Source organism: Etheostoma spectabile, chromosome 21 (genome assembly GCF_008692095.1).
Source record: "Etheostoma spectabile isolate EspeVRDwgs_2016 chromosome 21, UIUC_Espe_1.0, whole genome shotgun sequence".
Lineage (NCBI taxonomy): Eukaryota > Metazoa > Chordata > Actinopteri > Perciformes > Percidae > Etheostoma > Etheostoma spectabile.
Genome location: NC_045753.1, coordinates 16,255,019 through 16,268,512, shown reverse-complemented (window position 1 = coordinate 16,268,512; position 13,494 = coordinate 16,255,019). Strand labels below are relative to the sequence as shown.

At 38.3% G+C, this 13,494-nt stretch overlaps 2 protein-coding genes across 4 annotated transcripts in view; one reads left to right on the top strand and one right to left on the bottom strand.

Moving 5' to 3' along the window:
* Positions 1-10,565, bottom strand: part of ascc1 (activating signal cointegrator 1 complex subunit 1) — an 11,933-nt gene extending 1,368 nt beyond the window's left edge. The window contains exons 1-10 of one of the 3 annotated variants that reach the window (XR_004327117.1): positions 10,126-10,565; positions 9,881-9,983; positions 9,683-9,780; positions 9,417-9,595; positions 9,186-9,319; positions 8,127-8,246; positions 7,910-8,034; positions 7,215-7,288; positions 5,558-5,702; positions 1,583-1,725 (exon numbers count right to left, since the gene is read on the bottom strand). Coding sequence is in view for 2 of the 3 variants with exons in the window: in XM_032501451.1 (XP_032357342.1) it covers positions 5,586-5,702; positions 7,215-7,288; positions 7,910-8,034; positions 8,127-8,246; positions 9,186-9,319; positions 9,417-9,595; positions 9,683-9,780; positions 9,881-9,983; positions 10,126-10,249 (1,074 nt within the window). In the remaining variant the exon portion in view is untranslated. Of the gene's footprint in view, positions 1-1,582; positions 1,726-3,309; positions 3,977-5,557; positions 5,703-7,214; positions 7,289-7,909; positions 8,035-8,126; positions 8,247-9,185; positions 9,320-9,416; positions 9,596-9,682; positions 9,781-9,880; positions 9,984-10,125 lie in introns of those variants that run through there. The other 2 variants (XM_032501452.1, XM_032501451.1) reach the window with 2 other exon arrangements.
* Positions 10,566-10,747: 182 nt separating this feature from the next.
* The window catches only part of anapc16 (anaphase promoting complex subunit 16), a 3,313-nt gene continuing 566 nt past the window's right edge, over positions 10,748-13,494 (top strand). The window contains exons 1-4 of the mRNA XM_032501485.1: positions 10,748-11,015; positions 11,256-11,409; positions 13,201-13,275; positions 13,375-13,494. The exon at positions 13,375-13,494 is cut by the window's right edge and continues 566 nt beyond it. Coding sequence (XP_032357376.1) covers positions 11,268-11,409; positions 13,201-13,275; positions 13,375-13,484 — 327 coding nt within the window. The 5' untranslated portion in view covers positions 10,748-11,015; positions 11,256-11,267 and the 3' untranslated portion in view covers positions 13,485-13,494. The remainder of the gene's footprint in view (positions 11,016-11,255; positions 11,410-13,200; positions 13,276-13,374) is intronic.

Genomic DNA, 13,494 nt, shown 5'->3' with positions numbered 1-13,494 from the left:
AAAATAACACCCCAAATCCCAGAAAACTGTTTTTTTTTTCAAAATATAGACACTTTAAATATGAGGACACAACAAAACAAACAAATTCTGCATCTGCATTTCTACAACTACAGCCAACTGGCAGAGCAGTTACTTCCTGTGATAGGTGCTGCCATGGTAAAGTGTGCATTGAAGAAAAATAGCAACCTAAAAGGCAGTTCCTGGATGGAGGGGGAACCATCAAAGTAGTTATTTTGAAAGTTGAGTAGAGAATAAACCACATCGGGAGGCATTTAATAAGTAATCTCAAGTGACTTACAGCTGTAAGTGGAGCTGCTTTAAGCGTGTATAGATCTAATTCAATTGGACTCAAACTGGGTCACACAGCTATTAAAAGTGCAAAGTTAGTTGAGAGCTGTCTGAGAGCAGTTTGGATTTGCCAGGAAAATACTGCAGATGCTGTGTTTGCACTGCAGGCAGTTGCAGCACGGGTGGAACAGACTGCAGCACTTTTTTTCAATTAAATATACACAATAGATAGCAGCTGTCTGATATTCTGAACTCTTGACATGCTCAGTCAGAGTAGATGATTATTTTATATCTGCATATCCACTATATATATATATACACTATAAATGACAAATCCCCATCAGTTTTCACTACTTTCCACCCTAACAAAAAGAAACAGCATTAAGTGCTGTGTGAAGGGATTTCACGGCAACACTTTGGAGTGGACAAATAAAACACTTGGAGGAGAACAGTTTCTAGCATCAGATACAGAGAGAGTTTACAGCAGTGAAGCTCCAAGTCTGCGTATTAAACCAGAATTGTTCATGTTGGTAGCAACTGGCTGGTGAACGTAGTGAAGCATTTAGCTGTCGATTAGCTGGATATTTCCCTCATGAGTTGGAGATCAGAAACACAGCTGTAGCCAGAGTGAATATTGGACTTGTATTTCTTCAGGTGGCCAGAAACACGACTCCAAATGAATGCTAATGCTGCTCCTTGACTGCTGCAAGAGGAATTAGGCAACTGTTTCCGAATACATTCGCCATAACAACATTGTAAGATGATTATATGTCAATGTTGGGTTAGCAGCTCTTTCTGCTGCCACCAAGCACACACAGAAAATCAATTAACGCTGCTTCAATGTCCCAACTTAATAAATTAGTTTGAAATTTAAATAAAGATCGTTATCTTCCCTCTACATTTCATAAGTTTATATATAAACTATAAAGCTATATAAACTGTCTGCTTTTATGTCATTGTGCAACAACAATCAGAGATTTTAAGAAACCGTTAATTATTTAAGCAATTTAATAAGCAAAAATGCCAAAAGTTTACTAGTTCCAGCTGCTAAAATGATTGATGAATCATAGTAAATCGAATATCCTTGGGTTTTGGACTGTATGTCAAACAAATAAGCCATTTCAAGCCATCATCTTGGGTTTTGCTAAATTGTAATGGTCCATATTTTCTGACATTTTATAATTATCAAAACAAAGTAATAGAGATGAATTGATAATGAAAATTAGTTGCAGCCCTATTTTAAACTATCCCCGTGCAAAGTGTACCTAAAATATACAGCAGCTTGAATGACTACCTGCTGTTCAAACACTCGGCTTTGCGCCTCTCCTCTCTGCGTGAACGCCTCCAGCAGTAAACAGACGTGGACAGCTGCAGGCAGCCTCCAAACTCAGCACTCTGAATGATAAAGAGCTGCTGCCGGGATCACCTGCCTACTCGCTGGAGACACAGATTAGACATTTCAAATACTCTAGCCTTGGCCGTCCGTCAAGGCCACTCATGCCCATTAGTGACAGAGTGATTAGTGTGACATTCAAACGGTGGTGACACTCAGCGGGAGAGTCACATCATGAGAGAATCATCAAAGTTAGGCGCGTTGTCATATTTCACCGCTAACAATATCTAACTTGAAAGATTTGTTGGCTTTGTCTAGCAGGATCATTTAAAGAGCAACTTCTCGCAGATAGATGTTTGATCGCTCAAAACTCCCTCTTGAAAAAACAATCTTAGGATTCAAGCTTGTTAAGGGGAATACATGACACCAGGAGCATGAGGCGTACTACTGAAATGTCATCTCAGTGCTTTCTTGCTGTCCAGTTCACCCTTTCAGTTAATTGGACTTGGATTGAAATATGTTATGAACCTGATCAACATTCGCGCTATAAGGCACGTAAGGGTAAAATTCACCGTGACCTTAAAAAGTAATTAGGCGCTTAATCGATTCCATGTGTGTTATTAGTCAGAACAACCAAATCAAACATATCTACTGTATTAAAAAGGTCACGTCTGTCCCCAGCAGATGTTAACGCCAGCTCCTCTGAATGAAAGCTTGATTTCTAATCATAAAATGAAAGATTTCAAAGTGCGGTTTTGAATATCAAAACCCAAAGTGTGCTAAAAAAGCTTAAATTGATCAAGTAAGACCTATTTCAAACATAAAAAGGCTACTTTGAAAACTGGCATGGAATTAAATATGCAAATTGGATATAGGTCTAAACAATACTTGCTTGAGATAACACGACTTCTGTTGCCAAACATAAAATAATTCTCCTCATTGAAAGGTTCAATGTAAGTTTTACAGGCTCATCTAAGTGATTGCTTTGATTTAATCTCGTTCAAAATCACAGCTTTTTCTTCCTTCTAATGTAAATGAAGTATTTTGTCAGCAAAGACAACTAAAACGTTTGACATTTAATTCAGACCCAGCTTTTGTGTTTCTTCAGATCTTCAGAAATAAGGATGCAGATCCACTGAGGAAATAGGTCCGCACGACAGGAAGCACAGAGCTGACTAATTAGGGTCAGAGATTTCGTTTTTTGAACGAAAAAAGATGCATGTTGAGCTCTGCGTGAGCAAGCTCATCCACAGACAACATAGCAACATCATTTTGTTAAGTCAATCTAAATCATTACCCACACCTTAGATACATATATGGAAATTCAACAACTATTGAAATACAAACAAATTATTTTTGTCACATTTTTTACTTCTATTTCTGACTCTACTAATTCATCAACCAAAAATGCCAAACATTTGCTGGTTCCAGCATCTCAAATGTAAGAGTCTTCCACTCTCTGTTTGAGTAATTTAAAAACATCACCTTGCACCTAGCATTGATAAGCAGTATTTAAACATTCAATATATTTTATAGACTAAATGGTCGTTTTGTGCAGCCCTATAGTCCAATATGTTCCTAATCTATGCTACAACACACACACAAATCTCCATTTAAATAAACACATAATCATATATATATAATAGAGTGACAATTGACGCTGCATGTTCCTTCATGTTTTTTTTTCTGTACAATAATTGGTGAAGACATCTGCCCAGTGCATTCTTAATCATGTCCATGACAAAAGACACAAGGATGCACATTCTCAATGAATTTCATTATTTACAAATCATCTTCTCTTTTTGCCTCTCTGTGTGCTTATAAACAATAGTATTGGCAATTACCAGAGTCCTCACTCTTCTACCTGAGAGTGGCGTTATGCTGGATGTGTACTCCTGACCCAGTAACAAGCACGCTCCCAGGATGCAGCGAGTGGATAATTATGCGCCTTTCCCGGGGCTGAAAAAAGACATTTTAAGCTCAGACAGTGCCTTGGTCAATGCACGGCTGGCTGGCTGTTTTCCAAATGACAGAATCTGCATGTCCCTGTCTAATGGTGTCTGTTGACATGGCTCCGGGGGGAAGTGGGGGGGGGTGGGGGGAGGGGGTTGGACAGCACAGGTTGGCATGAGCTGACAAACAAAAAGTGCCTTCAGTTTCCATCAGTGTAACTTTTGGCTGCTCTGCGATCACCCTCCTGCATGCCAAGCAGAGCGCATCGCCAGCTGAGGGGAGGGCTGAAAAAGATCTGACAGAGAGAGCAAGTGGCCAGGCTCTGTGTCCGATGTCTGTATTCACTGACACACTCGACAGACGGGAGTGGGAACAAGGTTGAGGCTTTGTATGGGGAGGCCACTGATAAAAAAAAAAGACGGAGAGAAAAAAACAAGACTGGTGTAATAAATCATGTCAGTGTTGCATTAACACATTCATGAGGCAGTGAGATGAAAGTAAATGGGTAATATTTGGTTATGATCAGTGTGATACCAGAATGTTTTGACAGCTTTGAAAGTTTTCTAGCTTTCTACACCATTTTATTTTGAAACTATTTCCTTTAATACCTCATATTTGCTAAATCATGAAATGTTTAAGCCTCACAATCTGCTAGGAAAAGGAAGAACGATGAGAAAACTTTGATCAGCTATTTCAGCTGCCATGGCTGACAGGTGAGACGTTGCAGCAAGACTCTTTAAATTATTCAGAACATGGCATTTATACTGACTTCCTGTATGAGATGTACAGGCCAATAAACTCCCAAGCATGGACAGGTCAGGGCATCTTGCCAGCTTGCAGAGTAACACTGTATTTGGATGTTGATACCTACCAGGTGTCAAAAAGGGAAGTTCTCAGATACTCAGAAAACAAAGTAGTCCTGGCTTGTAAAGGAAAAATGTAAATGTATTGTCAGCAAAATGTACTTCAAGTATCCAAAGTAAAAGTTACCATTATGTTAGTCTCGCTTTGTCAGACCATCCTTAAGCTACCAATACCAGTATCGGTATCGCCTCCAATACTGCCTAAAACGCTGGTATCGGTATTGGGATGTACTGGAGTTTATGCACCGATCCAATACCACATAATGAAGCCCTAAAGAAAATCAATGGTAGTTTATTTATATTCTTTTAACGTTAGAATTGAATGTCAAACTGGATGATAAAAAAATGTTCTGTTGCGTTAATTATCTGTTCATCTTTCACAAAGAGTTTAACCTGAACCAGACAGACACCAAATCACATCACATGCATACAGGGATAGTAGTATACAGCTGACACGCTGCTATCAGATTTAAAGTAAATGCAAATACTTATTTACAAGTATCCCAAAGTGTACCTTAGTACAGTACGTAGAATAAATGCAATTTGTCAACAAAATGCCACTTATTATATATTTGACACATCTCTAAAAACAATCTAACCAGGACATTAACCTGAGCCAATACTGATCTAAAGTCTAAAAACTAAAGGAGACCGAAGCAGTGGTTCCAAACCTGTGGAACGCCCTTCCTACGGCCTTACGTTCTGCAGTCTCTGAGAAAGCTTTTATAAAGCAGCTGAAGACACATCTGTTTACATTAGCTTTTGACACGTTTGTATACTTCGGGTTTTAGGTTTTAATTGTTAAAATGATTTTCATTGGTCATTAATTTTTATTCTCTGTTGGATTGTACTGTATTTTACTAATGTTTATCATGTGAAGCACTTTGTGAATTTGGCTGTAAAAGGTGCTATATCAAATAAACTTTTTATTACTTATTATTATTATTATTTAGTCCAAACTTTCAATCATTCTGTAGTCTGATCATTTTATTTTTCTGTTCCCAAGATGGAACAAGTCATAAAAAATAAAATAAAAGAAAAGAAACTACATGCTTCCACCTACTGGACAACAGTGTCAACACTGCTTCAATGTTCTGCTAAGCTATTATTAATTTCTCACCTCAGAATATGTTTATCCCTGTTGAAGCTCATGAGAAGTGGATGCTCCCTGCAGAGGTGTAGTAGCCCGTACAGTCTGTCGAATATCTCTGGGACAGCAAGACACTATTCAGCTCGGACTCTCCAAAACGATAAGCCCCAAATTTCTGTAATGAAAACAGCAATTAATGATAATAGAAACTTCCACAATACAAAACTTTATCATCATTATACCTTATTTTGCCAATTTAACAATATTTCCAGATTACAAAAGTAGTCTAACCACTAAGTGATTTTGGAACGCCGGCACTGTGAAAAAAGGTCAACTTTTTAAAACTCTGTGGAGGAAAAAAATATAAGCTGTCACCAACAAACATGGTGTTACCATGGTGACGAGCAAATGAGCATTTAGCAGGCACCCTTGTGTCATTTTTAGAGAAAAAAAAATTAAGGATTTTGTTATTCAAAGAAAGATCTTCTCTGCACCAGAGAGGAAAAGGAATGGGAATTCCAGAGCTTGTTTTATCTGCAGTGTCAACTTGGTGTCACATTTCTCGTTCTGACAAGTGCTACTTTAAAAGAAATCAATCAAAACGCTCATCTTTGAGCAACTGTATACAGACGTAGTCTTGTTACCCTCAAATAAAGGTTCATCTACATGCTCCTGAGCAGTAATTATTACAATTATAATTATTGTCATTATTATGATTATTGTTTTTATCTTATATTATTGTTGGTTGTTTTATTCTTTTAATTTTTGTATTACTTTTAATTCTCTTAACTTTGTTTTGAAACGTATAGCATTGTAAAGCAGTATAAATACAGTTTATTATTATAAAGACTATTATTACTACAAGTCCTGAATGAGACACTTTGACATGTCACAGTATGGAAAAGCACAGGTTCAAATAATCAAATAAAAGATTGAATTGAAGTTTAATTCAATTTAGTTTTTTCAATATCAGTTTTAGTGTTTGGGTGTTACTGTCACGGCTTACTGGGACACCTGAATAGAAATGTATACCTATAGATGTTTCATCCAAAACTGAACATCACACACTTATAGCTTACAGACTGGAGCTAGATTCAAACACTAAAAGTGTTGTGATTTGAAATTGGAGAGACCATAACTGGCTTCTAAGTAGATCAGGTGGGTTAATGTCTAATTACATGTCCCAGCTGGTTTGGAACATCCTCATTTAGTACAAGCCTAAAATCAAAACACTCTTATGATCGGTAGGAGTGAGTCAGCCCAAAATTAGCCTCATTATCCTCTGTGCATGCTAGAGTGGCAGCGGAGTGCCCCCCCGCTAAATCTTAAGACTTAAATCTCTCTATTTTTAAGACCTATTACTTGGCAAGCTCTCATAACCCAATGGGACTCCAAAAGCAATGAAAGTGTCAACCACAGTTGAAAAACCTATGGACAGTGTATGGTGCAATATTGCCACCAGTGGCTAAATAGAGTAATCAAATTCTAGTTAATTTCCAAATATATGTTTGGTTAGACATTTCTCTTCTATGATATAATAAAATGTTTCAGGACTTTGACTGTCCTACGGATAAAAACCTTCAAAAGCCTAATGTGCAATTGTCATCTGGTATCAGCATCAGTCAAGCAATGAACACAAATCTGGATGTTTGTAATCCAGCAGTACTTAAAAGGGCAGGCCTCTAACCTTTAATACGTTTCTGGCATCAAAAGCCTCTCGTTCACTCGTGGTTTGTCTTCCTGGGCCACCCATGTCTTCGACTGGAAAAACAGTGTAAAAAGACAAGCTGAACAATGTTACACAGAACAAAAAACAAACATGTTATCTCCTGTATAAAAATACATGTTTATGTGCTGCTACTATAGGCAATAGCAATGTGACAATCAAGGTCATGTAGCTGTGAAATGTGTTTTTTGAAACATGGACTAAGGAGAAGAAAAAACATTGAATTTTAATCATCTACATTCTGGCAAACATGGTCTGCAGTGATACGGCCCCTCCCTTGTACTGTGCGGTTTGTCAGGTCAGTACAAATTTGAGAACTGGAGCTGGACTTTATCCATGGTCAAACTGAATGAAGCCATTGTCAAGGTACTTGGAAAACACGCCGCTTAGTGCGCATAAACAGAGCTGTGGCCAAACAGAGCTGTGGCCAAACAGAGAACTGGCTGCCTGATGCCTATCTTTAGGAATTTGTTGTTGTTAATTGTTAAAGATTCAGATTAGTCATCACTGCAGCTCAGAGCCAAGCCAAAAGATAATAAGGGGACATTGGCAAATAGGTTAAGGGTAGAAGTTACCAATGTAGCCCCAACAGGTCAATAACATTGTTTTTTAGATTCACTACTGCCACATATGATGCTTGCATGTAATGTCTCTACCTGTGGAGTTCTTTCGGAACACAGTGTTCATCACAGTGCCATGCAGCTTCACTCTGTCCCATTCTCTGACCATCAGCCCTGCTGAGACAAAGTGCTCTACCAGCCGATCTGCAATCATCTGTAACCTTAAAAGGAGCGATAGGAAAAACAATTGTGGGGTGTCATCTTTGTGAATGTATTTCATTTTGTTCACAGGATTTGTTACTGATCCACTTACTTGTCAGATCTGTCTTTCAGATCGACTTTGGCGTACAAGACGTCCACCATGGCTGGGTCATCATTCATGTACTCTATACCTGTCACCTCCAACGACAGAGGTTTTCCTTCTGTGATTTCCCTGACGGCAGACGGAAGAAAAGCAGATTACAGTAATTCACCTGGCATATCCGGCTTATAATTTAGTTTTTTTTAATGTTAGGCTTTTCATAGACTGAATGTTTAGCAATACAATGGTTCATTTTAGCGTTGTGCTGTAAGTATTTTTTCTTGTGTATTTGAAACTAAATTCACTTGTAATCTTATCTAATCCAATCATAATATGAAATCTAATGTAATCTAATCTGATTCAAATCAAATCTTACCAATCCTTTAAGTCGCAATGACATGAGATCATTAGTTATTTAAAAAAAATAAGGCTGGTGTTAGTCTATATTGTATATATAGTATATATTTGTCAACAAATCCAATGAATAAACCAAAACAAACGTTAGTCCGTGTCTCAAAACTTTACAATTTACCCAGCCCGGATTCAATGTGTAACTACTGAAGATGTAAATCTTTAAAAATGGGTCACAAATATATGATGTCATATTTTTTTTTTTGAAAGGCTACATGATTTCTAAGCATTGAATTTGTCGTGTACTATTTTCTGCTGTGGATTTGGTGCACTAGTGAGTATTTACAGCAGAAGGATTGTGTACGCAGGATAGACTAAAAAACTACAGTCACCACGTTCAGAATCATGCATGTGACACCCAGAGCAACAGTATGGCTCATTGATGTGTGTGATGTGTCTTTTGTCTATGGCACAAAAGAATAAGATATATCAGGCTTTGGCTACTTGTTTGCAAGATCAATTCATTTTTGGTTTTCATGGGCTTTGTTAACAACAAGAAAAATAAAAAAAATTCAATAGAATTGTACTTTAATTAAAGCAGTTTGATTTTATTTCCATTATCTCCTGTTTTTATCTCAAATAAATAACAGTGCTTTTTAGTTAAAATGCCAAAATCTTAGTATGATAAAAAAAAAATACAATAACTTGTTTGGCCCCTACCTAATGAAGTTTTGACACTCTTGGAGGTGTTCACATGCTTTTCTCACTTCCATGTCATTTAACAGTGCCAGGGTGCCGATAGTCAGGTGAAGCTTAGCAGGGTTCTGAAAGATGCTTCCCTCTACTCCATGATCCTACACATCAAGTAACAACAACATAGGATGTATAAAGGAGATAATACATGGCCACCACTGCCCTTCATCGTTACCATTCATATTCCTTCTACGATACCTGTGAGCACTGCCGCAACACCTCGTCTTTAAAGCTCAGGAATCCTTCTTGAATTTTGGGATCATTCAAAGGGAATGACAGGAAGTGCGTGAAAGGCTGTTTCTTCCTGAAACTCTCAACAAGGACCTCAACCCGTGTGACTGCAGATGAGACTGCAGCTTTATGGGAACCTGTGATAACTGTGACACACAGGAAGAAAGTCAAGATTAAATCCTTTGTTTCAGAGAGCGCTCTCTAATCTGTTTTATGATGCTCTTAATACTCACCAATCTGTCCTTCCACTCCTTGTTTTGGGATGCTGATAGATGTCTTTGTGTCAAACTCCAGACGTCTGCGTGTCTCTCCTTTTTTCCCAATGATGTATCTGAACATATAAATTGTGCTTCTTAGAAACAAAACCTCTTGTGCTTTTCAAGTTGGGATGATAAAGAACAATCAAAACGTGCATTTTATAGATAACTCACTTGTAAAGAACACTTGGGACATCAATAGCACAGCGGTATCCCTTATCAGTCTGTTCAATGTAGTTGGTATCACAAGTTTCATCAGCTGCAAAGTCTTCACTCTCTTAACATGTTAAAACCACAAATATACAGATATTATTGGGTTCTTGTAATACATTGTGGCTACAGTCTGACAGCATTTTATATGACTTAATTCAAACATTTATACTAACATTAGCTGTTTACGTTGACAGGACTTAACTTACCTGGTGGTCCAATGTAAGATGCATCTTCTTCTTCTTCTTCCTCTTCATAATGCTCTTCCTTAATGATATTTCTTCGATACATTCTTCCATTTATATTGATAAGAGCTGGACGTAAAACGTCCATAATGTAGTTAAACTAGCAAACCTAACAACACAAATAAATATTTGAATTACTTGCTAGCAAGCTAGTTACAGGAAAAAATGTGTGAATTAGCCTATGTCGCTTTTTAACAGCTTTTTTCTAGCAACTTACTAGTAGTTAGGTTAGTCAAAGTTTACATATCGGTTTCCTGCTTTACGACAGACAGGTTCCTGGTTTACGGCACTTGTTTGTTAAGTAGTGCTGCGTTCACGTGCTCCTGGGAAGGTCCTATTTCCCGAGTTGGAAAGTCGTTCCTTCTACATCAGTGTGCATAACTTAAAATCGCAATGTGGGAAAAATTGATACTGCAAAGAATATGTGTATTTTGTTGCTCAGATGTTTCCAGTATTTATTTCCAATTTATATTATGATTTTGTCCCAGACTTGTAGCAAAAATTACCGACTTTCCAAGTTGTTATAATCAAAGGCAGTATTCACATGAATTTTCCGATTATTCTGACACATGCAGAATGTTAAGTAGATCTACAACACTGATGTATTACAAGACCACCATTCCATAGTGGATTTTTGACTATAGAAATAACTAGGAACAAACGGACATAAAAAGCCACCCCATGTTGTCAAGGCGGTGGCGAGAACGCCACATAGACAGTTAAAGAAATGGACTACCGCCGCTTCAAACGTAAAGTGCTGTCTTTGTCGTAAACTAGAGTCAAGACATCTAAACAAAACAATAGAGCAAACTGCGCGGATTCAAAGTCTAAATAGATTTCCCGGGGCGTCGAGGGTAAGTGATATTGTTTAAGAAGAAAAAAACATTATTGCCATGTTCTCTAGGAACATTACGTTAACTATATAATGACGAATGTCCGTTGCCTATTTTGGTGTCGCAGTTAAATCAACTAACTTTAGCTAGCTAGCTTTCTTAATAAGCTGATATGGCCATATTTAAAGGCCTTCATGAAAACTAAAAACGGTATACGACGGTAACAGCAACATAGCCTTTTCTGTTGTGTGTGTTTTGAAGTGTTCTAAGGCAATGGCAGCGTCTTCTTCGTCCTCCTCTGCGGGAGGTGTGAGCGGCAGCTCGGTGACTGGCTCTGGATTCAGTGCTTCAGAGCTCATCCCTCCAAGAAAAGTCCTGTACACATATCCCAAAGGCGCAGGTGAAATGATGGAAGGTAAGATCAGACACACAGCTAAAGGCATCTGTCGTTAACTGTCTGTCTCCTCCCAACAAGACAGGGGATATGAGAATCGTATAATAAGACCATTTTGAAACACTGCACGCTAGTTTTATTATAGGTCATTTACAGTGAAAAAGCACTGGGCCAAATAAATTAGTCCCAGGCGGATCCCAGAGCTAAGCACCTGTTTTCGGAATGACACATACAAGGAAAATTGCAGCTGTTTTGAGGACATTTCCAGATTCCTAGAAGCAGCTTCTATCAAGCCGTGACAACAAAAATTATAATAATCAATGGGCAGCACAATGAAGTTCTTTTAACCCACTCCCCAAGTTGTTAACTAAACAAAGATCTCCTTACTACTCTTCTCATTCAAGTATTTAAGGAAACTGGAAATGCCAAAGTGACTTTCCAGTTTGTTTTTTAAGGGTTGGCTTTCATTTAGCTTTTAAAAAGGTAGATGCTTTGTTTTTTTATCAATGTAAAAGTCTCATTAAAAAAATGAGTTGCACCACCTGGGGCTATAATGAAGTCACATCAAAAGCTCTTTTTTTTTTAAACTGAATTCCCAAATAGTACTCCGACATATCCATTGTCAACATGTGTCTGAATTAAACACTAGTAAAGTCTTTGGTAACTTGCAATTTTCTGCTTAACACAAAACCACATAGGATTTGTGGAAAAGGCCATCTGCCTTCATAAGCCTCCCACATCACTACATACTATCAATATTCAGATGGCACTGCCATACTGGGTCTACTTAATGACAACAACTCCATTACAGCCTAACCACACTCCATCTCTCATTTCACACAGTGGTGCACTGACAGCTACCTCCATCTGAATATAGAAAAAACAAAAGAACTGGTCTTTAACGCACCAAACACCGGACTGTTTTCTGTCTCCATCCATAACAAGTCAGTAGAACTGGTCAACAAATTATGAATATCTTGGACTCACTTTGGACAATGACCTCAGTTTTTGATCACCGATATCCACGAACAATCTCAACAGAGATTACGTGTCATCAGTGAACTCCGAGCACTTTCTCTTGCCCCATGCCTCCTGTTGTCACTTTACAAAAGCATAATCCCACCCATGATCCTGCTGTACTGTTCCTCCTGTTTCTATAACATGCTCACCGTTTCTGACATAAACAAACTCTCCAGATCACACACGTCACCTCCAATGTTATCAGCTCCCTTACACCCAACATCTCAGACCTGAACGATAGAGCCAACACACGCCTTGCCCTCACCCTTGTCAATGACACCAATCACCCTCTATATCCACACTTTACACTGCAGCCATCTGGCCGCAGATACAGGACTGAGGTGTAGAAGGACTCGCTTTGGCAGAAGTTTTATGTCGCTGACTTTGTATAGATCCAGTGTCGCTGTTGTGTCTATATACCTGTCTTCATCTTATCTGTTATGGGACAATAAATATCGATCCATCTACTTTGTTGCCAGTCTAGCTCAAAATGCATGCATACAATTAATGCAGTTAGTTTGGCTTGTGCATAAAAGCACAGAGTGTTGCAACGTTAAAAACAGCTAACACAGTAATGATTAGAGTTCAAGGTCTCAAGCTTTATCTCTAGTTTATTTTTAAAAGGCTGAAGGCTGTAAATGGCATAATATTAAACTTTGAGCTTCTCTTTCTGGAGTAGCTTGAAAGCCCCATTTTGACACTAGTGATCTGGTATTAGTCCAGTAAACAGCAAGGCTGCGATTTTGTCTTCACCAGCATCTAACTTCTTCACTTTTGTGTGTTTCTTTTTAGATGGTTCTGACAGGTTTTTATGCGAGTCTGTGTTCAGCTACCAAGTTGCCTCAACACTTAAACAGGTTAAACATGGTAAGTCCGTAACTCTACGTGTGCAAAATGGGCTTGTTTTGGTTGATCCATGAAAACCTGGTACCCTTATAATAAAGTCACAATTGTGTGTTCTTCCAGATCAACAAGTGTCTCGAATGGAGAAACTTGCGAGCTTGGTGGAGGAGCTGGAAGCAGATGAGTGGCGGTATAAACCAATTGAACAGCTATTGGGATTCACACCATCTTAGACTTATTAAA